Consider the following 24,384-nt stretch of genomic DNA (forward strand, 5'->3'; position numbering starts at 1 on the left):
ATGTCTAAATGTAGGAAAAGCGTCCGGTCCCGATGGAATAGATAACCGAATCCTCAAAGAGGCAATGCATCAATTAAGCTACCCCTTATGTGATTTGTTAAACTCTTGTTTAAATACTTGCACAATGCCTTATTCTTGGAAAAGTGCAAATGTGTGCCCAATTTTTAAAAAAGGCGATCAAACCTTAGTGTATAATTATCGTCCAATATTACAATTAAATACTACTGAGAAGGTCTTTGAGAGATTATTACATAAACATATGTTTCATTTTTTTCGTGCGAATGATTTTTTTGCCCCCACTCAATCTGGTTTCTTGCCTGGTGACTCTACTGTCAATTAGCTTACATATATTTATTATACATTTTGCAGAGCCCTAGACAATGGTCTTGAGGTCAGAGTTGTATTCTTTGATATAAGTAAAGCTTTTGATAAAGTATGGCACAAAGGTCTATTATGCAAATTACAATATGCAGGCATTCGAGGAAATCTTTTATCGTTTTTGTCAAATTATCTTACTGATCGTAAACAGACAGTAATATTACCAGGATCGCATTGAACCCCTATTGAAATTATCGCCGGAGTCCCTCAAGGCTCTATTCTAGGATCACTTATGTTTTTAGTGTATATAAATGACATAATTTCTGGTATTAATGCACACATAAATTTGTTCGCTGATGACACCAGTCTTTTCATGGTCGTATATTCCCCTAACGTTACTGCAGCCGTATTGCAGTCAGACATTAATACAATTTCCAGTTGGGCTGAAAAATGGTTGGTATGCTTTAATCCATCAAATCCGATCCAATGATAATTTCTGATAAAATAAATAAACCAACTCATCCACCATTGACTATGCAAAACGTTGATATTCCTATTGTTGATGTCCATAAACATTAAGGTGTTTTTATGTCATATGACTGTACATGGCATGCACATATATCCTTTTGTAAAGGAAAAGGCATGGACACGAGTTCATATAATGCGTCGATTAAAAATAATGCTTTTTGTACTGTTTGGGCAATCGGTCACTTGCCTTAAATAAAGGACCAACTAATTGTTTATAATGAGAATTCAATACTGCTCCAGCAGCTGGAGTTTCACTTCTTTATATTGATAGAAAAGCTCTCGAGAAAATATTTGCATCGTTTATAACACCGGTCCTTGAATACGCATATGCTGTTTTTGATAATTGTACGCAATATGAAAAAGATGAACTAGAAAAAATCCAAATCGAAGCCGCGCGAATAACATCCGGCTGTACAAGTCTAGTCTCATTATAAGAACTTAATAATACATTAGGAAGGGAAACTCTCAGTCAACAAAGACACAAACATAAACTAATATTAATGTACAAAATGAACTCGAACAATGTTCCAAACAACTTACAGTCTCTTTTGCCCGCAACAGTTGGGTCGAGTAACAATTACTCATTAAGAAATTTGTCACATCTCCAAACAATTCAAGCGCGAACGTCACTTTATTCCAATTCGTTTCTTCCGTCCACTGTATCTGAATGGAATAATCTCCCTGATGTCGCCAAAAACGCTGAATCGATCAATTCCTTCAAAAGTCTCATTAACACAGATCGACCGATTGCAAATCCCCTATTTTCATACGGCGAAAGACGATCAGAAATGTTACACACGCGCCTAAGAACAAAGTGTAGTGCTTTAAATGAACATCTTTTCAGACGCAATAGTATTACAACCCCTTTATGTCAATGCGTACATCGTGAAACGACGTCACATAATTTCCCCGAACGCACTCAGTATGCATATATTCGCGACGAACTTCTTAACTCAATATCCGTATATTTTGTCCCCTGCATTGAAACTATTCTATATGGAAACAACACACGTGACTTCTTAACAAATACTAAAATAGCTGATGCAGTTCACAAATATATTGTAAAAAAGCAATCGATTTGATTTGTAATATGCTTCGAAACGACTCTCAACCTTCTTTCCCTCTTTTGCAACAATAATTCAAAACTTCTTATATTCTTTCCCACGAACTCTGCCAGTCTTTTCCCTTCACCTTTAAATGTTAATATATAACATGTTTGTTTTCCTTTTAACAAATGAAACTCTATACTCAGAGTTTCTCTTTCTTTTTTGCATGCCAATATTATTGTGTAATCATAAGAAACCAACTATGTTCGTCTAACAACATGTAATTGTATTTGTATGGTGAGAAGAACTATATAAGACATTGTCTTTCGTTCCCATCCTATTCAAACATGTTAACTGTGTAAATGTTGTATGTAATTCGATGTATAACAATATGTATTGTTTGTTTGAAATAAATATGTTTAAACTAAATTGTGATGAAATCGAGTTTGTGTGGGTTTGATATGAATTTTCCAGCGCTTGTTACTTCCCTACTCGATGTCCGTCCGTCCTCTGATCCGTCACACTTTTCATTTTCGCGCAAGATCTCAGACACTAATGATCTTAATTCGATTAAACTGGAAATGCGTGATCACAACATGGTGGGCATTCGCAACCTTGCAGTCTTATGATTTTGAAGGGAGTTATTACCCTTTCGTTCATGCACATAAGAATTTGATAACTAACGCAAGGTCTATTCAGTGTAACATGTGCATTTTGTAGTGTCGTTTCACCTTATTGCGTGTTTATGGAGTTATTGCCTCTTGATCAATTTTTTTTTCAAAAAGGTAACCAATATATTGACGAAGCGTATCATTAATCAGTTTTACTGATATTTTTGTTCGGAATAATGTATTCCATCACGGGGCCCTCGGATTGGTAGTTCAACTAGCCAGAATCGATCATTATTTTTGAAAAGCTGTTTCTAAGTGACTTTAAAAAAATGTATTCGTTTAAAAAACATGAGCTTATAGGTGACATCAATAGGACAATAACAAACTACATGATAGCAACTTAAATTGTACAAGAGGGCCATGATGGCCCTGAATCGCTCACCTGACTCATTAAGATCAGATGAAAACAATGACCTCTATTGTCTACACAATGTTTTTCTATGATTTGACCTAGTGACCTTGTTCCTGACTCTAGATGACCCAAATACAATCCCAATCCAGATTTCATCAAGATAAACATTCTGACCACAGTTCATAAATATTGGATGAAAACTGTGACCTCTATTGTCAACACAAGGTTTTTCTATTTATTTGAACTAGATTTTTACCCCAGATGACCCAAATACAATCCCACCCAGATTTCATCAAGAATTCTGACCAAATTTCATAAAGGTTGGATGAAAACTGTGATCTCTAATGTCTACACAAGGTTTTTCTATTATTTGACCTAGTGACCTAGTTTTTGACCCCAGATGACCCAAATAAAATCCCAACCCAGATTTCATCAAGATAAACATTCTGACCAAATTTCATAAAGATTGGATGAAAACTGTGACCTCTATTGTCTACAGAAGGTTGTTCTATTATTTGACCTAGTGACCTTGTTTTTGACCCCAGATGACCCAAATACAATCCCAAACCGGATTTCATCAAGATAAACATTTTGAGCAAATTTCATCAAGATTGGATGCAAACTGTGACCTCTACTGTCTACACAAACAAATTGTTGACGGACGGACGCACAGACACACGCAGGCACGCACAACGGACGCCGGACATCACACGATCACATAAGCTCACCGTGTCACTTCATGACAGGTGACCTAAAAATATGTGTCGGAGATAAACATGAACAGTTGTGGTTAAAATCCCATAGAAACAAGGGCTGTTTGTAAAACATGCATGCCCCCCTATATGGGCTATAAGTTGTAGTAGCAGCCATTGTGTGAATACGTTTTTTGTCACTGTGAATGGTGGTGGTGGTGGTGGTGGTGGTGGTGTAGTAGTAGTAGTAGTAGTAGTAGTAGTAGTAGTAGTAGTAGTAGTAGTAGTAGTAGTAGTAGTAGTAGTAGTAGTAGTAGTAGTAGTAGTAGTAGTAGTAGTAGTAGTAGTAGTAGTAGTAGTAGTAGTAGTAGTAGTAGTAGTAGTAGTAGTAGTAGTAGTAGTAGAAGTAGTAGTAGTAGTAGTAGTAGTAGTAGTAGTAGTAGTAGTAGTAGTAGTAGTAGTAGTAGTAGTAGTAGTAGTAGTAGTAGTAGTAGTAGTAGTAGTAGTGTGTAAAAGTAGTAGTAGTAGTGGCAGTAGTAGTAGAAGTAGTAATAGTAGACGTGGTGGTGGTGGTGGTGGTGGTGGTGGTGGTAGTAGTACTAGTAGTAGTAGTACTAGTAGTAGTAGTAGTAGTAGTAGTAGTAGTAGTAGTAGTAGTAGTAGTAGTAGTAGTAGTAGTAGTAGTAGTAGTAGTAGTAGTCGTAGTAGTAGTAGTAGAAGTAGTAGTAGTAGTAGTAGTAGTAGTAGTAGTAGTCGTAGTAGTAGTAGCAGTAGCAGTAGCAGTAGCAGTAGCAGTAGCAGCATTACAAGACCAATACTTAAGAATGATCAAATGGGAAAAGGTAACATAGCACCAGCAGTAAATATGGGGCTCATTTACAGGTCAGATTTGGAATCTCTGCTGTAAAATGAGATTTTGAATGAATTAAAGGGAGGCAAATCTGTAATAAAAAGAACATGCATAAACCGTAGTTGTTTCCCTTGTTTGAACCATGCTAAATCCTAACAAGTTTGGAAAGAATTGGATGAAAAATTTGGACTTTATTGCATAAACACCATTTTCTCAATTCAAGGGGAGGTAAATCTGTACTTCATGGACCAATAATGCTCATTTTTTGTAGGGTTCGTGTCCTCATTGATATAAAGACACTGTGCAAATTTGGAAAGGATCGGACAAAAAATGTGGAAGATTTTTGAAAGTTTTCACAAAATAGGCAAAAACGAATAAACATGCAAAGTTCAACGAGCTCCTGCGGCCATGTTTTTTGACGAATCAAATTTCTTTGAACAACTTTTTCAGGGGAGCCCTCAAAGGTCATCCCTGTGAAATTTTTTGAAAATCTGATGAGCGGTTTCTGACAAGAAGATTTTTTAAGGTTTTTACCATATATGGTCATGGCGGCCATCTTGGTTATGCGATCAAATTTTTTTTAACAATTCTTTTGTCCCATGACCTAGGGATGCTCCACATGAAATTTAGTTGAAATTGGCTCAATGGTTTAGTAGAAGAAGATGTTTACAAATTGTTTACGGACGGACGGACGGACGGACGGACGCCGTACGCTGAGTGATCACAATAGCTCACCTCGAGCTATCGCTCAGGTGAGCTAAAAAAGCCACTGTGCTGTAATGCGTTTTACAAGTCGTCAATGTTCGGAACGATGTGTTCAGAGGATAGAATAAGAAAACATTAAAATATCAAATGAAAATGAATTAGATGTGACCTCGATTTGTTGCTTTTACTTGTAACCTATTAAGATTAGCATTGTATGTGATAGCATCTGGTCAATCCTTATCATAATTCAAGTTTTACACAGCCGAAAAAAGACAGACATGATATGTGTCCTTAAAGGTTGATCGTGACCTATCACTGTGGAGCGTGTTTGTTTAACGCGACGCATAGTATGGTCGTTTTTGAATAATTATCCAAACACATAAATTATTAAAAGAAGCAAAAGCATGTCTATTGACTTTGAATTGTAACATGTGCTTTTCACCAAGATGAAAGAACTAAATTCGACATTGAGTTTGACCATGCTTAACGATGCTTAATCATTATCTATAGTATAAATTTAATCCTCCTTCGATTTAATGTAAGAGGCCAGACAAAAACGGCTTAATGAATGGACTCACCCAAACACACATATCCATCAACACACGAAGATGTGTGACTTCTAGGTTCCAATATTTCTATATATTAACAGACAAAACATATTCTTCAACGTTTAATTGTTAATTCAATTTAATGAATTGTTCAATGTTTCATAGAAGCTACCTACGTAAAAACATCGAAACAATTCCCGTATACAAAACTACAACTTTTTAGCGGAAACAGTTTTTCTATTTGTCTACACATTGGCATTGAATTTTTCCCATCTGCATAGGAACTAAATTTCCTGCCAATTTCGTCTTCCACACTCAATATAAAAAAGTGAAACTCCAGCTGCTGGAGCAGTATTGAATTCTCATTAAAAACAATTAGTTGTTCCTTTATTTAAGGCAAGTGACCGATTGCCCAAACAATACAAAACAGCACAATACAGCACAATGCAAACCAACATAAACACAAAATATGAATAAAGCTGGGGTCACCGCCTTGGAACGGTCAATGCAAAGCATTGGGGGTTTAAACCGGTTATAGCGCTCAACCTCACACTTGGCCCAACAATATTTATAATACATTTAAGTGTAAATAAAATTTAACGTCATAGCATTGTAACTCAAGTTATTCAGCAAAAACCTGTTTTTCTATGTTTATTATTCATATTGACCTTACCGGCCCCAAAGATAATCAGTAACTTGGTCAGCTTGTTATTTACAAACACACAAATTTCAGTATAATTCATATATCTAAAATGCAGTTTTTGGGTGTATGTCATTTTTCCTCTTGTAAATACCAATAACTTGGGCATTTACCTTATAAATACACAAATTTAATATGTTGGTACATATTCAAACCTTCTATATTATAAATTTCATCATGATTTGTCAATGCAAAATAAAGATATTGACCGTAAACCGCATGGTGTTGTTTTTCTATAAATAGTTACATTGACCTTGATCTTCACATGACTCCCAAAAGTTAACGCAACATCTCCATCAACACTTAATTGTTAGGTCAACTCATAATAAAGTTATTGATCGGAACTCACCTGTTTAATGTCGCATGCACGCACGCCCTGCCCTTAGTTCATTCGAAGATTTTCAAATTTGTTGAAATCCTGGTTAAAATGTAATCATTGATCTAAATACCCCCGATACATCGACTCCGTTCGAAGTAAAATTCTGAAAAATGTGACTAAACGGGCTCGAACTGTGTGAGAACGGAGTGGTCGTAATAGCAACGTGTTACGAACTGTCTTCGAACTTTGTTGACGGCCTGGAACGGGGTTGAACGGGAGAGGTGTTTCAGAACTTTGAGCCTACTAAAAAAAAACAATTCCGATCATCCCGTTCTACAATTAAACGTAGTAACAACGTACTTGAAACGGAATCGAGGTACTAAGAACGGAAAGGTCGTACTAAGGTCGGGTAAGGAACGTGCCAGATCGTAGTACGATCGGACCGAAATTAACTGTACGATGCCACACCGATCGAGTCCGTTTCTAGTCCGTCCAATCCGTTTGCAGACAGACCGACCCCGTCCGCACTACATCTCAAGTACGATCTTGTTTCGTGTAAATAAATAGAAACTAAAAGATACGTTCTAACAACGTTTGCAACACGTTCTATAAATTCTCAGTAAGTTTTTAGTACGTTGTACTCGTTTTAAGGAGTTGGCAGTAGGTTCCAAGTACGTTCTACTCGTTCAATGCAGTTGTGTCAACGTTCAAACTGTAAATAAAATACGTTAAGACAATGTGCATATAAATAGAGGTCGTTGTCTAAAAATTAATCATTTGTGATATTAAGTTGAAAAATGGAAATCTTAGAGCTATTAACTTGTATTCCCCCGAAGGAGGGCATATAGTGATCGCACTGTCCGTCCGTCGGTCCATATGTCTGTCTGTATGTCTGTCCGTCTGTCCGTCACACTTTGCGTTTAGGTTTCGAACAATGCTCATAACTTTTATGTCGCTTAAGATGTAACCTTCATGTTTGGTATGCATGCGTTTATGGACAAGGCCTTTCCATACGCACAAAAAATTTGACCCCTGTGACCTTGACCTTGAACTTAGGGTCCACGTTTCGGTTTCGAAATATGCGTTTAGGTTTCGAAAAATGCTCATAACTTCTATCAAAGCGTTTTTTGCGGGCATATGTCATCCCATGGAGACAGCTCTTGTTTAAATGTTGGCTTCGTGCAATTAATGTTTGAAGCAGAGCAGCAATATAATGTTTTGTTGGGCCGAGAAAGAAGGCTCAAAGCGTGAAACATAAACGATAACTGGCAGGAACGTAGTCGGTTTTATAATCGCCGTGCAGAACGTGGCTGCAACTACGTCGTAAACGTACTAAGAACGTAATAAGACGGAGTGAGAACTGCCTTTGAACGAGTTACCATTGCACAACGAATACATAAGAACTGTGCTGAGGACGGGCTCTGTCTGACTGGAAACAGTATACCAACGGGGACAATGGGAAAATTGATCCAATTTGAACTGGGTAAAGACGGACTGGCAACAGGATAGGACGGGATAGGAACGAGCTGTACGTAGCGCGAACTGTGTATAAACTTCATTCAATCAGTTTGTAGATTTTTTTTCGACCAAAACTACACGTTCATGCAAGTTCACATCCCGTTCTGTATTTTCTTCAGAACGTGGTCGAACTGTCTAAGAACGTGCTTGGTATATGGGCTCCTTAAAACCTACTCGCTGAATGTCGACATCCTTAAAAAAAGAAGCTGATTCATATAAATGATAAGTCAAGTAAGCGCCTTGGTAATCATTAAACTTACTAAAGGTTTTGGTTTATGTAAACCTTGTTAAAGCAATCACCTAGCATTCCTCGCATTCCTGTTTCAACGCACACGCGATTTCAAGTTTCCAGTCGACATATAAACGAGGCAGCTTTATCGGAGGTCTTATACAACAGAAACCGGCGGTTAACCACATACCGGCGGTTGAAAGTCGGTAACTTGGTCGGTAAGCGTTTGTATAAAATTTGGTTAGTTATACCGATCGGTTAAAACCTAGTTTAAACATACCCTGCTTCCCTAGGTGGGTAAGTACAAGAAACCGAGAGATAACGTAAACAAAATGACCGCGGCGCGCGACATTATAAAAGCTAACCATCGACGACCTAAACAATTGCAGCGACTGACACTATATTTTACTAAATTTAAAGGGCAATACACTTTCCGACTTCGGACGACGAATTTAAGGACGCACAGAACGTGTTTTTTTATATTCTGTTATGGGTATGCCGTGTGTGATCCGATGCATCAATGGCGCCCATGTTTAAATCATTTCTCAGGGAACAGGGAACGACAAAAGTACAAACGAAAACCAAAACACGTTCGAACTAGAATAATATCTTACCTTTAATACTCCTTTAAAATCCATAAATAAGCCATTTAACTCAATAATTGACGTTTTTGAATCCATGGTCTTTAGTCTAATAATTATTCTAGCATAGTTAAATAAAGACCCTTATGCCATCCTATCACTATATTCAAATGGTTTTATGAACTCTATAAACTTTCTTCTTCGTCACACGCCACGTCATGTACTCTACATTGCTGCTGTTCAAATGAACCGGAGCAGTTTATGAAATAATAGCCGTTTGTAAACTCGGTTGCATTTGCATATTTCTGCATACAAACATATGTTTAAACTTGTACAATGTTTTATTTGTCTATGGTAAATGCCGTTATTGTACACGAAAATATTTTAATATATGTATAAATAAACAAAGAATTAAAAACATTCGATTACACAAAAGATAAATGAGTCGATAATACCCGTGTAAAAAATGGGACATTCCGAATTCCAGTGTAGTGCTATTTCTTATAATTTACGCATCCCTATGCCTACCATGAATTAAATCGGAAAGCAAATATTGCAGATTTATTATGAATTGTGCGATATTTGTATGGCTTGCTGTACATTCTAAAAATGTCAAAAGTATATGCACGGATTATTACAATGCACATTGCACGAAATAAGGAAAATGTGATCAATTGACAATTGAAATGTGTCGATATACAGTGTATGTACGTGTGAAATTCGCGTTTATAATAAATCGTCAAAAAAACTCGCACTTTTCTTAATTTCAATATGCAATATTTGACTAAAGACAGAGTGATTTTCGGATGTAATTTTTAAGTTAATGATATAGATCTACTCAGCGTTGTGCTTTGAATCTGTAAACATCGTTACTTTGCGAAAGATATTACTTTATAACGCAGTCATGAAAACGGGCTATAAGCCAAATTAGAAGAATAGGCTAGCATGTTACGACTATGAATATGTTACATCACTTAAAACAACAAGAAAAATAGACGTCTTTGCAAGCACTGTCTCGCAGTTTGAAGCACCAGGGATTCCGCTAAATGAGGCAAATCACGACATCATGATAATTTTTTCCCTGGTCATTTGTTCGTAAACATTTTGAAAAATTTGATGAAATCATAGTTAAAATGTACACTTTGTTTTATTGTAAAATCATTTGTAAATGAATTTTATAAAAAAAATACATGTTGCTGTTTGTTTTGTTTGTTAACGAAATCGAAGCGTGACACTTCGCTCGAAAATTACGTCATTAGAACATGCATTGTGGGAATGTTTTGGTTAAATATACCGTTGGTTAAATTCCACTATTCGCGGTTTAGTTACTTTGCGGTATATCGTGTTTATACAAGCGAGTTACCTTGACGGTTACTAAACCTGAATAACCGCAAACTAACCAAGGTTTTAAAGTAACCGAGCGGTAAATTTAACTAGCATTTATACAATTGGGTGCAGATCATGTAAACACATTTCTTGCCTTAGTTTTATTTCGTATTGTGCAAGCCATGAATCAGAACTACCACGCTTTGCAACAGAATGATCCATATCAGAATGTCTGTCCAATTTGGGCACTAAATATAAAATCATAAAACTTGTATCAATTGTTTCTATATAATAATTACACTTAATTAATCTCATGTGTAATGAAAAAGGAATGACGTCATGAAAACATCTTAATTTGAGCGGACCAACGTGATACATGACTGAAATTGATAATTACCCCCAACAAACTTCTTTGTCATGGACGTGTAGCCTTAAAACACCTAATGCTGCATTTTGATATTCTTTGGTGCCCTTATAGTTTAATATGTGTGTCGTGTTGTTATAAAAATGTAAATGCATAATAGGTAAAAGAATTATGAAGCATGTGTCCATAGTCTGATCTTTATCTTGAAGGTAGCCATATAGTTCTTGTGCGTGACACACAACCTGATGCAGTTCAACATCCGTAAATGCAGTGTCTAGTTGTATTGCGAAAAGAACCTTTTGCGACAAAAAAAAACCTGCGCCTTGAAATTTTAACCTAAAATAAGACCTTGACATCGTGAATGAAAAGAAATGTAGAAAGGTAATTATAAATCGTTTAGTGCATGGGGAAGTCAAAGTCCGGACAAGCCTTATTTGGACAATAAACTGCGATAGTTTGACCTTTGAAATCATCGTTTGGCATTGTTCTTGGAGCAACTTGATTTACATGAAGGATGTTGGTGAACATGCGTTCCAAATTATTTTGACTTATTTTAATTCATTGGTGAGATGCAGTCTGGACAAGTTACACGACAGACGGACTTCATATAGCATACAATTGAATTATCCGTTTTATATCCCCATAAAATTATTTACATATCTATCTGTTCTATTTTGAGACGCATTAAAAAGAAAATAATTTAATGTCAAAAAATCTCATGATCAACGTATTGACGATATGATTTGATTCCTAAGTAACAGAAACATACAGATAAAGGAACTATAATATCATAACACCATCATGTAGACTGATATTTGACGTCGAATATATATCAGAGTTGTCAGATGCGTACGTTCATATTACGGAGAGCGAAATAGAAAATGATTTTCTATAAAAGTTAGTAAGTCAATTAATCAAAAATTTCACAAATAATAACCCTTGATAAAGTTGATGGTGTTTGTCAAACTACAAAATTAGGGACTGGTGAATTAATTTTACATCTGACGCTATATTGTTATATATTTTGCGAAACAAAATTGTGTTGATATTCGATACAATAAAGACATCAAAACGCAAACATGTTCTGACAATTTTATACAACATATTGTTCTATAATGTGAGCAATAAAATGTATATACCATAGTATGTTGTGAAACAACACACGGTTAGGAGTACAGATACCAACATATCAAAACATTTTTTTTTCTTAATCAGAAAGTACAAGTCATGTGTCGATCAATCTTTCTAAACATAACATAACAATATTGCATCAACTTATTATTCATAATTCATAAAAATATGAGAACGTAGTCCTAGGTTTGACGAACAAATCTATGATGCCATTTCAAATTTAAAAAAAAACACTATAATTTAATTTTATTTAAATTATATTTTATTTCCAGTTTTGACTGTTTACTATTACGTGTTCATTAAATAAGGTTATCAATATATTTTACCCCAATAAATTAATTGTACGATTTGTGCAATCCTTCATAACTAATAAGCCCAGAAATATGCTCCGGTTAAATCTATTGCAGAAAAAAATAATCTCATTTTCTGTCAACAGAAGACAAGCAACATGTGGCATAAAACCAAAAATATCATTTATTTACAAACCTGAGTTTACAAACTGCAATAAAAATTAAAGGTGCGGTTTATAGTCTGCTTCGATATAAATCTTCAGCCGACTTCACAATCAACCCCCCGATCACTGGGATTTAAGTCGTCCGTTAAGCGCACCAGGCAGCCACGGCACATTGACTTATTTCCCTCACAGGTACCCATTTATACACCTGGGTGGAGAGGAGCAAGCGTGCGATTAATTTTTTGCTCAGAAAAATCCAGTGCTTGGGCGGGATTCGAACCAGGGACCTTTCGATGCCTAGCCCAGCATCTTACCACTAGACCACTGTCCCCACTAAATAATATCGCATCTGTTTATTATATGCCCTTATGTAATAACAATATTTTTCATTCTACTGAGGTTCAATTCGGTGTGGGCGTTTAAACTCAATTTGAGGCCGTTTTGACCATTTGAGACGTCATTTTTACTTTACGTCGTTTTAATTTGTGGCCGTTTCAACTGTATTTTTTTAGGTTTTAAACTCAACAAACGATGTTTGCTGGATATATAAAGTTGTGAGTCATTTGAAATGTCGTTGACTGCTTTGTATGTTGTTATTTATGGCTTTATGTCGAAAGTTGACAATTGCACGATACATGCGCGATATGATATTGCTTGTCATGTAAAATGTCGCGTGTCGTATCGTGGGTTGTTTTAATGTACATGTTAAATGTCGCCCATTGAGATCGAAACATGGCAATATTGCGAATTGAAACATGACATGCGACATTTTAAGAGGACACTCGATTTTCGATGCAACCTTTCCTGGCAAATATTAGCGCGAGGATGCGACACTCAAATTGTCATATGCAAGTGACGCTTGTCGTTTTAATAGTCAAGCATCGTGTCGTGCGTTGCTTGGATTGTCATATGTCAACCTCAAAGATCGACATGTGATATTCTATATGGCACTAGCCAAATACTATCGACAATGTGGCAATTTTCGACTAGTCTTTCTTTTTTATCATTAGGGTAATAATGATATAATGAAAAATATTTTGTGATGGATATTAAACGTGTCTTTGAAACTGTTTTAGGTCTAAAGGTCAATTAAACGTGTCAACTATAATACATATTTCATTTTCTTTGCTTGACAATGCATATGTACTGGTATTTCTGACAGCACACTCACTACAGTTTGTTGTTATTTATTGATTCGCGATTGTAAGCTTTTGATATTATTCCTTGATTAAAAAAATAAATGTTAAGATGTCAAGCAATGGGTAACATTTTATTCAAAATGCCTAATTGTGATATTAGCAGTAATACAAACGTTGCTGTTCGTGTGAAGAAAAGTTCTTTGCTATCAAGATATTAACCAGAGACGTGTAATTATAGAACACTGGGACAGACGTGTGGTGTTTGAAAACAGTTATCCAGGAAACACAATATCAGAGCATTTTGGTAGCACGTATGAATTAGCCTCGTCTGCAGTCAGTTCTCTGCTCACGTGGCACAATCCAAGATACAGGTGGTTGTCTACATAGGACCCTGGAGTTGTAAATATTAAAATATACAGTAAGAAGACAAGGAAATAAACTAATTTGTGTAAGGAATATTTTTAAACACTTTCTTCGTTGTACAACAAACTCATTAAAAAATTCTTTTGTTGGACAATCGACAGTGCTGTAACCTGAAAAGTGTGCTAAGTATTTATATACATATATATATATTTACGTAGATTTTATGGAATCAAAGTAAACAGCTGAACAAAAAGCGTTATCATCGCGGCTTTGAACCTTTTAATATCACTGGCCCAAGTGAAAGTGTCGCCGTGGAACGCTTAATGCATAGCATGCAGTAAAATATTAAACCGCTTCAACGTCCACACATTCACAAAACATCAAGAGTGTAAAGTAAATTAACATCATAGCATAAGAATTCCAATCAAATAGCTATACAAGAGAAAGGATTTCAAATATATTATTATGTATACAATCAAAGGTTTGATGAAAATGAGATCAATATAATGTTAACGATTAAATTTAACATACAAGTGTCAACTTAATATCATTATTTACGAAAAGAATCATAAACAAAACACAATTTAGTGTAATATTTGTATAGTTAGAGTACACGGGTTTAGCAGCTCATATTGTGTAACCGTCAGTAAGAAAATTAATAAAACTTTTTATTTCCTCCTATAGCTTTCATGGCTGATGATACATGCTTTTGTTAGTCCAGATTCATTGAAACTGAAGCACACTTTTCTCAAAATCTCACTAAACAATTATATGTTTGATACATTTTAATTGTTATTTTTGTATGACTTAAATAGAGATGGCAATAAGAGCTTTGGCATAAATGAGATGAAAAGCCGAGCACCGCTTTTTTCAGCTATGTTAAAGCAAGGAAAGTAACTCACACATGTGAACATCAGCACATTTATACCTCAGGGCGATGTCATACTTTAAGTGTTAATTAAATTGAACATTGTTGCTACACAAACATAGGGGACAATCTGACCGACCAATGTACACAGGTACACCTATATTGTCCCGCCTTGAGGGGCATAACAAAAGATCCTATCGTGCAATGTACCATACCTGCCAAAAGGTACACCGTCTGGAGTTGCAGATCAGCTCCACATAAGGATCCTTCCGTTGAAGTGTAAACCTTTGACGGACCCTTCAGCACCGTTCCCTAAAACCCACAGACAGAGTCGAAAGTACGGGTCATTCAAGCCCACACATAAAGCTACATAAGCGTGTTCGAATTTAATTATTAACGACAGTTTCCGAATTCCATAGTTCATTATTATTGAACTACACCAATCTAAACATTAGTAGACACGTTGTCCTTATTATTGGATATCATGTAATAAGTACTTATTGATATATTTTATTTTGACCTTATTCATCGAATTGGCCACAGAATGTGTGTGCTTGTACGATTTGTCCTGTATTGCATAAATGTTACTCATTTGTCTTAAATTACAGGACATCGTTAGGTAACAAGTATTTATCTCGTAATAATGTTTCATTATCTCCACAATTCCTATTATAAAAAATAACCTTTAAGTCTCGGAGTATGTTGACATTATAGACACGGTCGTCGCCGACTACCGACGAAGACTCCACCGTAGCAATTATTACTAAAACAGGTAAAACCAATAACAATAACTACATCATACAAGATAACGTTTGACCATCACAGTTCTATTTTCGCATGTGTTCGCAAGTTTGATATCTGTTTTTAAATAAAATATATTCACATATATAACCATAGCTTCAATATATAAATAAGTAATTGTGTATACGTTAACTACTAAAGTCGATATATATTGCACGTCTAGCGTGATTTCTGCCTAAAACACGCCCCAACACAATTTTTCGCCAGCGATATAGATAGCGGTGACAGTGGTGAAGTATCGTGGGCGTTATCGGGAAATTGAAGGACCACCTTGGCCTCCGTGGTTCGCGGTGACATGCAGGGTTATTGTGAATGGGCATGTATATTTCGATAGTGTATACCCTATAAAGTTTGCAAAGTACAGGAACATTTTTTACATTTTTATGTATAACTTGATTGTAAACAATCGCCCCTATTTTCTCTTGTTCACCCTCTTTCCAGAATCATTAGACACGTCTTACATCGAGCATGGGTATAGTTTGCGGTTCATACGTCATATTTTGTAGTTTTCTCATGACGTTTAACTTGTAATTTGTATAAAGAGTTGTTTTGTTTACATTTCGATATTGCTTTCTCGTGTGTGAACATATCTTTTGCCAATATTTATATATAAAAATGCTACATGTAGATCTACATGTAATTTGGTATCATAGTGATATTACTTTAGTGATTTCCTTTTTCTATTGTTACATGTATTGATTTGCATATATAAATTCGACACATGGACGGTAAGTATTCAATTCAGTGGTACTTTTATAACATAATCATTTTGTTTTGTCGTTTTGTTGGCGAGTGACCATGTTTTTACTAGTCTTTTTCCATAAGAATGTCATTTCGACACATGCTTTAAAGAAAAACGTATATAAATGAATATTGCGATAATATCGATTATTTATATAATTATACCGATTACTACGTTTATGTTTTTTTTAATATGTATCGAAATCAGTTTATCATGTTGGCGAGTGACAATGTGTTTAAATTAGGGATGGCATCGAATACCAATATCGGTATTCGAATGTTCGCAAATTCATTCAATCGAATATTCGAATATTCGCATAAAACGGCTGGATTGATTTTACCTTGTTATGTGTTAATTTCCATTGGTTTGCAAGTTATATCCGTTTGCTAAATACGAGGCTGTTAATTAACGTTGCTATCGCTGTCGACTAATACTATGACCGATACTGTGATCGGGCACAACTAGAATGTAACAAATCGTGTCATAGAATTTTATTTTTTTAATGATTCCACAGATTTGTAGCAGACCGCGCATATGTAAAACTAAGTTTACACACATTACTTGTTGCGGTCTTCTTATCCACAGACCGTGTAAAGTATTCCATACTGCAGAAAGGGCTGGTGGCATTTTCAGATTTGAATTATGATTCTTTGATGATTGTTTAATTTATATCATCTGTTACTTTTGAGTAATTCATATATTTAAATGTCTGTTCAAACTGTGATCACAAAAACTAAATTATTATTCGCAAGTAAATTGAAGCCCTTAATTGGTACCTAATTGACAAACAACAGTTCGGGCCCTTTCTTATAGTAAGTATATTGCATTGCTCGATTTGAGTAATTCACACATTTTAATGCCTGTACATACTGTGATCACAAAACGTTATAATTATTCGCCAGTCAATTGAAACCGTTAATTGGCACCCCATTGGCAAACAACAGTCGGGGCCTTTCTTAGAACGTGTATATTGCATAGCGCAATAAACACTGATACGGGCCGCGTTATCAGTTTGACACGAAGAACGTCACGTCAAACATGTTACTCCCAAGTGATTTCGGTTGCTTTTTAGTAAGCGGTTCGCAGGTCTTTAAATATTGGTGAAATTATGTTTGAAAAAAAAATGCGAATATGCGAATATCATTTTTATTATTCGAATGCTGATCATTCAATCGAATATTCGATTATTCGAATAATTTTGCCATCCCTAGTTTAAATATTCTTAGTTATTACCATACATATTTAAACAATATTATTATTGTGATCAATCATGAACATGTAGTGTAACAATATCATAATAAATTAGATTCAACATATTCTCGGTCGTACCAGAAATAAAAAGTAAAACCGTTTTAAACAAGCTCATTGTGATTTTATGACCTCAAAAATTCAACGAAATTTCTTATAAAAATGTCTTATCGAGTCTGTATATATTTTATATGTATGTACATTTTATAAAACAGTGATTTGTATCGAAATCAATCGAAGCGAAGATTGTTATGTTAAACTTTATATTATGCATATTAATATTGTGAAATATGTCGCCTTTCATATTATAAGAAATTCTATATCTATCATCATATTAAGATTTCTTTGTATATGTTGTTTACATATTAGTCCATATAAACGGACTCCCAGAGCCTTTGATAATTTTTACTATGGCGGCTCTGGCAGTCCAAATGCACCCTTCATAAACATATGGGTGCAGTTCAGCGCACGGAATCCGTGCGCTTCACTAAACAGACGTCGTTCGAGACAAATTGAGGAAAATAATGAATAAACTTCATAAACATGTTAAATTTAGCTGAATGGCAACCTACGGATGTTATCCTTTGCATGCACCCTATAAAAACACGACGATGTTTCAACACACTTTTCTCGCTGACATTTTTATGTTTAAATTTGAAACAGTGTATTCTGTATCGAATACCACATCGTTATCGACTTTAATAGGCTCCATCACATAACCCGACGTGCAAAATATTGGTGCACTGCGACCTAACCAATATTGGGTCAATTTTCCAATATGGCGGATACAGCGTACGAAAGAAAAACTATGTCAATAAAGGCTATTATTTATTGCTTTGATGGTTCCATTTGGATGAGTTTGTGGTTAAGACAGGTAAACTTTAATAAGTTCTTGCAGTTTCAGTGTTCCTTAACCCATGCATTGTTGATAACATTTTGCACCCATGGACAAGAGAGAGCGCATTGGAACTCTCAGCAACCCATTGGCATTGGGTTATTAAGCTGAGAGTTGATAATTGCAAATATTTACATATGTAACGAAATGAACATGTTATTTAACAAAGCACATGTATACAAATAGTCACTCGCCAACATGACAAATGATTATAGTTATAAAATATGATTATAAAAATATAATATACATGTAACTGAATTGAATACTTACTGCCGATGTCTCGAATTTACACGTGTATTCTAAGCAAAACATATCACAATAGAAACAGAAAATCACTAAAATAAGCTGGTATCAAACAAAAGAATAGAGTGGAACAAATGGCGATTTTAAGATGAATTATTACAAACAAATATAAAATCTAGCTTTACATGTTTATTCACATGTACCTGTTTTTTTTTTCGCAGCGAAATACCGAAGCCGCGGTGGTCCGCGCGCGAGTTTTATCAACATATTTTATCGAGTCACATTGATTCGCCTCGGCGACATCAATGCATTCCACGGTGTTCCCTAATGTATCGCTGTGACGTAAGTATTTGCCACGCTGGGCTAAATCACGGTGATACGTGGCAGAAAGCAGAAATCACGCTAGACATAGTGTATGTACCGATATTTGAAATACCGTTACGAGAGGTCCTTTGTTTAAATTATGATATATAGAGATAAACAGGTAACAAAATATCAGGAAAAGTATAGACTATATTAACGGAGCGATATCATAAAACAAGAATATTAACTCAATACTTTACAGAATAAATATTCATCCACCTACCGAATTCCGCAAAATGACACAAACGATCCTCCTCTCTAACGATTCCACAACGACAGGAGTCAACTGTCCGCCAACAACAAAGCACCACCAACCCTACTGTAACAGAACTTAGCCACCTCATCGCCTGAAAGTCTCAAAGTTTTACGGTAAAATCAACTGTGGTTACTGACTTTAAATATAGTTACACTATTAAATATTGGACTGATAAGAACGTGACACAACTGAATACTTTCGATCAAGAACATTCTTATCTTTAAAACAAACGTCCGCTCCGGATAAATACTAACTAACGACTGAAAAGGCGCCAAAGGGGCGGACTATCATAATCGATATTTCGCAACCGGGAAAGAGTGGCCTCCCTTAATAATTATTTAATTTTATTAAAATTAGTGACATTAGTAATGCAAAGGAAAGCGTTAAAGCATGCTTCACAGTTTCCACTGATGATATGTGCATACAGAGAAGCATTTAATTTTATATCGTGCACCTGTGTGGACAAGAGAAAACATGAACTGGTTAACAGTTTACCCAACTGTGATACAAAGCTGCGTACCGATCTATTCTGGTTCCCGTCGTACTAAGACTTTAGTACTTCAGGCAACCGTGGAAAATGGCGGCGCACTACGTATGTATTAATTATCGTAAAAATATTCAAGTTTGGAGTAAGTGAAAAACCTTGAAGCTTTGTTAAGGTTTAGTTTCAGGTATCGATCCGTTTATTGTTTTTTTCGAATCACTTATGATTTATATATATAAAAAAAGATAGTATGTCATGTTTACTCAATTCGGACATAGCGTATTTCGGATAATGAATGAGTACACAATCGAACAAAGGGATATCTGTTCAATGTACATGATGAATATATGTATAATTTTTATGGTCAAATAAATAATAAATTTCAATAACAATCCAACGTTGACTTGTTCCTGGAATACTATTAAATGGGTTTATATTGTAGGCCATTTACATGTACCTTGATGATAGATTGGGGATATTTTCTAACTTGGTAAATTTGTCTGGTTGCAAATGTCAGACTTAGCAAGAAATCCCAAAAACAGCAACATTGATATTAACTTAGTTAAATTCACAACAATATTTGATCATAAAATGATATAAAATGATTTTAGCATGTTAAATGATTGACCAGGGAAAAAAAGTCAATTTGTTCAAAAGTACTTTTTACATTACAATACAATAAATTGTTGAAAATATGATATGTGCATTATCTGGTGACTTTAAAACTAGATATATTAAAAAAATATGATATGTGCATTATCTAGTGACTTTAAAACTAGCTATATTAAAAACCCTTCTGATTCAACATTGAAGTTAAAGAAATGTACATGAACAAAAAATGTTTTGTGTTATTTCAAATATATAACACAATTTACAACTGCAAACAACTTAAAACAAAGTGTCATATTGTCTTCTTTTTTTTCAGCATATGCACAAGAAATTGGACGAGCTGGAAGAACGGGCACAGATGCACAGGCCATCCTATACTTCAACCAAGGAGACTTGACCTCAACAGCAATGAGGAAAGACATGAAAGAATACTGTTTAAACAATTTGATGTGCAAAAGAGAAATAATAAATTCTTTCTTCGGATTCCACACAACGGTTAAACCACTTGTCTGTTGCAGCGTTTGTAATTCTGATCTGGAACTGGAATGGCAGTTTGGAAATCTTAGAGTTGTGTGAACAATGTACTGCAGTTCTCTAGTGACTGGATACGCTTAAGTGTGCCCAATAGGATATTTCATGAAAAAACAAAAAAATTCTTAAGAATTATTATTTGTTAAAGATGCTATAATTTTATATTATGAATTTAATATTTTCATCCTAAAATATTGACCTTGACTTACCGGTCCTGGGGGCCGTTTAATCAAACATCGTGCAACAGATTAAAATACGATGCATATTTCAAATAAACATTATTACTAAACAAGAAATCATAGTCTAATTGCAAATTTTGGTAAATTGATACATATCATAATTTTCTTACCCATGGTCCATATTTTGAGTGCATGTTCTTTAACAGCTTTTATATTTTCAATTTTCAAATTTTAATCGTTTATTTGAATTGTCGTTCGACCTTTGAAGTATCTTTAAAGTTTTATCTTCATTATGATATAACGGGGCAATATGTACCAACTTTTTTCTTAAATTATTTGCTATAAAAAGAAAAAAACTGATGTAAAAATATCTCTTTCTGACCGTTTCCAGGTAAACAGCTTTGTCAGCAATTAATATGTAAAACAAGACTCTAAAAATAATAAGTTGTATCCTATTTGATACCTTTAAAGTACATGAAATTACACCAAAAGAAAATAAAGTCTACAGTTCATAGAAAATGTTCACTTTGTGATTCTCGATCCACTTAATGTATTTCTCCAAATTTAGTTTTGTAAAGGGATTTTTTGGAGTCTCTTTCACTTGTCTACCTGGAGTTATCAGGTTACAAATTCAAGTGAGGAAGGAGTCAGTTGCTTGCACAAAGTGGTCAGTACTTTTGATGCAAGAAATGCCGGCTAGGTGATCGTTTCATGTGTATTTTGTTGTTTTCTCCATCCACTGATATGCTTTACAATACATTTCTAGATTTTGTAATAATACAAACTAAGATCTTCAAGAAATTGTGTAGTGTTCATTTTGTATATGATAACTTAATCGATCAGTAGAAAATTCTACACTCCGAATATGGAAATATCTCATGGCACATGGAATAATTGTCACACATTTGTCACAAAGATAAACCAAAGGGATTGTAAATTATATTGGGGGATCGAACCAACGATCTCTGTATTGTGAAGCCATTGCGTTTCCACTACACCACGGATCCGCTACCAATCTACGATGCCTTTGACTTAAATATTATATAGAGCCTGGAAGTGTGAAAATATTTTTAACACATGAAATGTTTTGTCAAATAATCACATTAACAACTAAATGTCAAACTATATAGAGCCTGGAAGTATGAAAATATTTCTAATACATGAAAATGTTTATTAAAATACCCACATTAACAAAGTAATGTCAAACTTAATGTCAAACTTAAATCCGGCTTTGCTTAAACATTGCGTTATAAAAGTATATCCGAAATCCGTTCTATCCGAAATATAGCCATATATTATATGTCGATGTATTGAGAGTAAACGTAAAAATCAAGAAAAATCAATATCGCCAATATATTAATTAACATAAAACGAACCGATTATCATAATTTGAACTCCTTGTTCCGAAAATAAATGAATTATCCATTATAAAGAACACAGTGGCTGTCGCCATGAATCATGTGTGCCTGACCCAATACAAAGTGTCAGGGGCAGGTAATCCAGACTACGTACCGATCATGAATTCCTGAATAATACTTTTATTGTTGACAAAATGGGGTTATTTTAACAACGTCACTTCCAGCCAGCTGGTAGTAATCGATGCAAATATCAAACTATACTATCCTAATTGATATTCAATTTTTAATTGTGATGCTGTTATCTTATTCAAATACTATTCAAATTTTACATAAACCGTTTGAAGTATTTGAACACGTATTATTCATTTTAAAGCGAGGATATACGATAGTATTTTAAATAGATAAATAGTTGATGAATCAAAAAACTATAACAATACTTCAGAAGCCGTATAACAATAAAATAAACGAGAAACAAGATGTATTCAATTGCACACAAGATAAGTATTAATGCAAAGCATCAAAGGGCGTCGGGAATTTCAGTGTAAAAGGCACTCAATGAAGTTACATGGAACGATTTTTTTCTACTGTAAATATTAATATATTGGCCGATTATTTTAAACAAAACAGAAAAAGATACTGGTATAACCATTATCTATGATTTTGTGCTATAACCCCCAAATAACCATTATCTATGATGTTGTGTTATAACCCCTAAATAACCATTATCTATGATTTTGTGTTGTAACCCCCAAATATTTCATAGTTCATTTTATTTACATTGGTTTCCTTTTTTTACTGGCATCCGTGTGCAGTTTTCATTAATGGAACAGAACTGTAAAGCTTAATTTCATATTTTTCTTAACTTCAGGCGGAGATGATTCTGAACTGATTCTTACGTTGCTCATTTACGATAGGGGTTTAGTACTCATTGATATGAAAACACTGTAAAAGTTTAAATGTGTTTACGAACCCCCCCCCCCACCCTCTGACACATATGTTTCATGGGCATAATAAAAACAAAAAATGGTTACAATAAAACAGCATATTTATTTAAACTAAAATGTCTACATCAAAACAAAAAGTGAACATAGAACACAAATAAAATAATTTTATTCTGCTGGGGCTCGAACCTTGGGCCTCTAACATGTGAAGCGAGCGGGTAACCAGTACACTACGGAACCGCTTGAAAAATCACCTTCTAACTAAGATATTAATAAGCAATTAATAGTCGGTTAAAATGTAAACCCGGAAGTTTAAACGCTGGATAGTGAGCGGGGTTAAAGGTCCATAATAAAGGGTCCATACCTCTGGCAAGATACGGGTCAGGCCTGTGGCCTTCTATATGTGGTTATTTAAAAAACGTGTAGGAGGACTTGATAGTAATGAGACTGGGGTGCTGTGATGGTGCTCCTTATTGATAACCGGCTGCTTCCTTTATCAAGACTAATTATTACAATTAATGATACGTGTCGCGCTTCGCGCTCTATAGCGCCTTAATTACTAACTAGGTGGTTGCTATGATAGTGGAACAAAGAAGTTTTGTTTTTATACAAAACCAGAAAGTTTTACCGGTTCTTGTATTTGCCCAATCCCTGTGATCTTTTATTATTGCCCAGTCCCTGTGATCAGTTATTCATTAATAGAATTAGCTTTGCATTATTGGCAATAAATGTTGTAGTAAATGAAATAGGCACAAATGCAGTCCTTATTTACACTAACTTACACAAATAAATCACCACTATGCAAGATATTCTGACAACAAAAATATATACATTGATCCATAAAATAACTTCTCCTCCCATAAGCGAAAAAATCGTATTACATACTAGTCGACGCTCTTCAGTGCGACGCCAATAATCGTCTGCTGAACATCAGAACACTCCTCGAGACATGTACTCTGTTTGAAAATCCTTATACTGTGAAGATTCGTTGAGGCAACACATAGAAACAATTTTTATTATACAACAAATACG

At 34.9% G+C, this 24,384-nt stretch overlaps 1 protein-coding gene across 1 annotated transcript; it reads right to left on the reverse strand.

Moving 5' to 3' along the window:
- Window positions 1-13,588: 13,588 nt before the first annotated feature.
- Window positions 13,589-19,445, reverse strand: LOC127851178 (metalloproteinase inhibitor 3-like). Its single transcript, XM_052384808.1, has 4 exons — window positions 19,218-19,445; window positions 15,386-15,465; window positions 14,918-15,014; window positions 13,589-13,862 (listed from the first exon to the last, which is right to left on the reverse strand). The coding sequence occupies exons 1-4, from the start codon at window positions 19,336-19,338 to the stop codon at window positions 13,744-13,746; spliced, it is 417 nt and encodes a 138-aa protein (XP_052240768.1). The 5' UTR covers window positions 19,339-19,445; the 3' UTR covers window positions 13,589-13,743.
- Between the last annotated feature and the right edge of the window lie 4,939 nt (window positions 19,446-24,384).

Source organism: Dreissena polymorpha, chromosome 1 (assembly GCF_020536995.1).
Source record: "Dreissena polymorpha isolate Duluth1 chromosome 1, UMN_Dpol_1.0, whole genome shotgun sequence".
Taxonomy (NCBI): Eukaryota; Metazoa; Mollusca; class Bivalvia; order Myida; family Dreissenidae; genus Dreissena; species Dreissena polymorpha.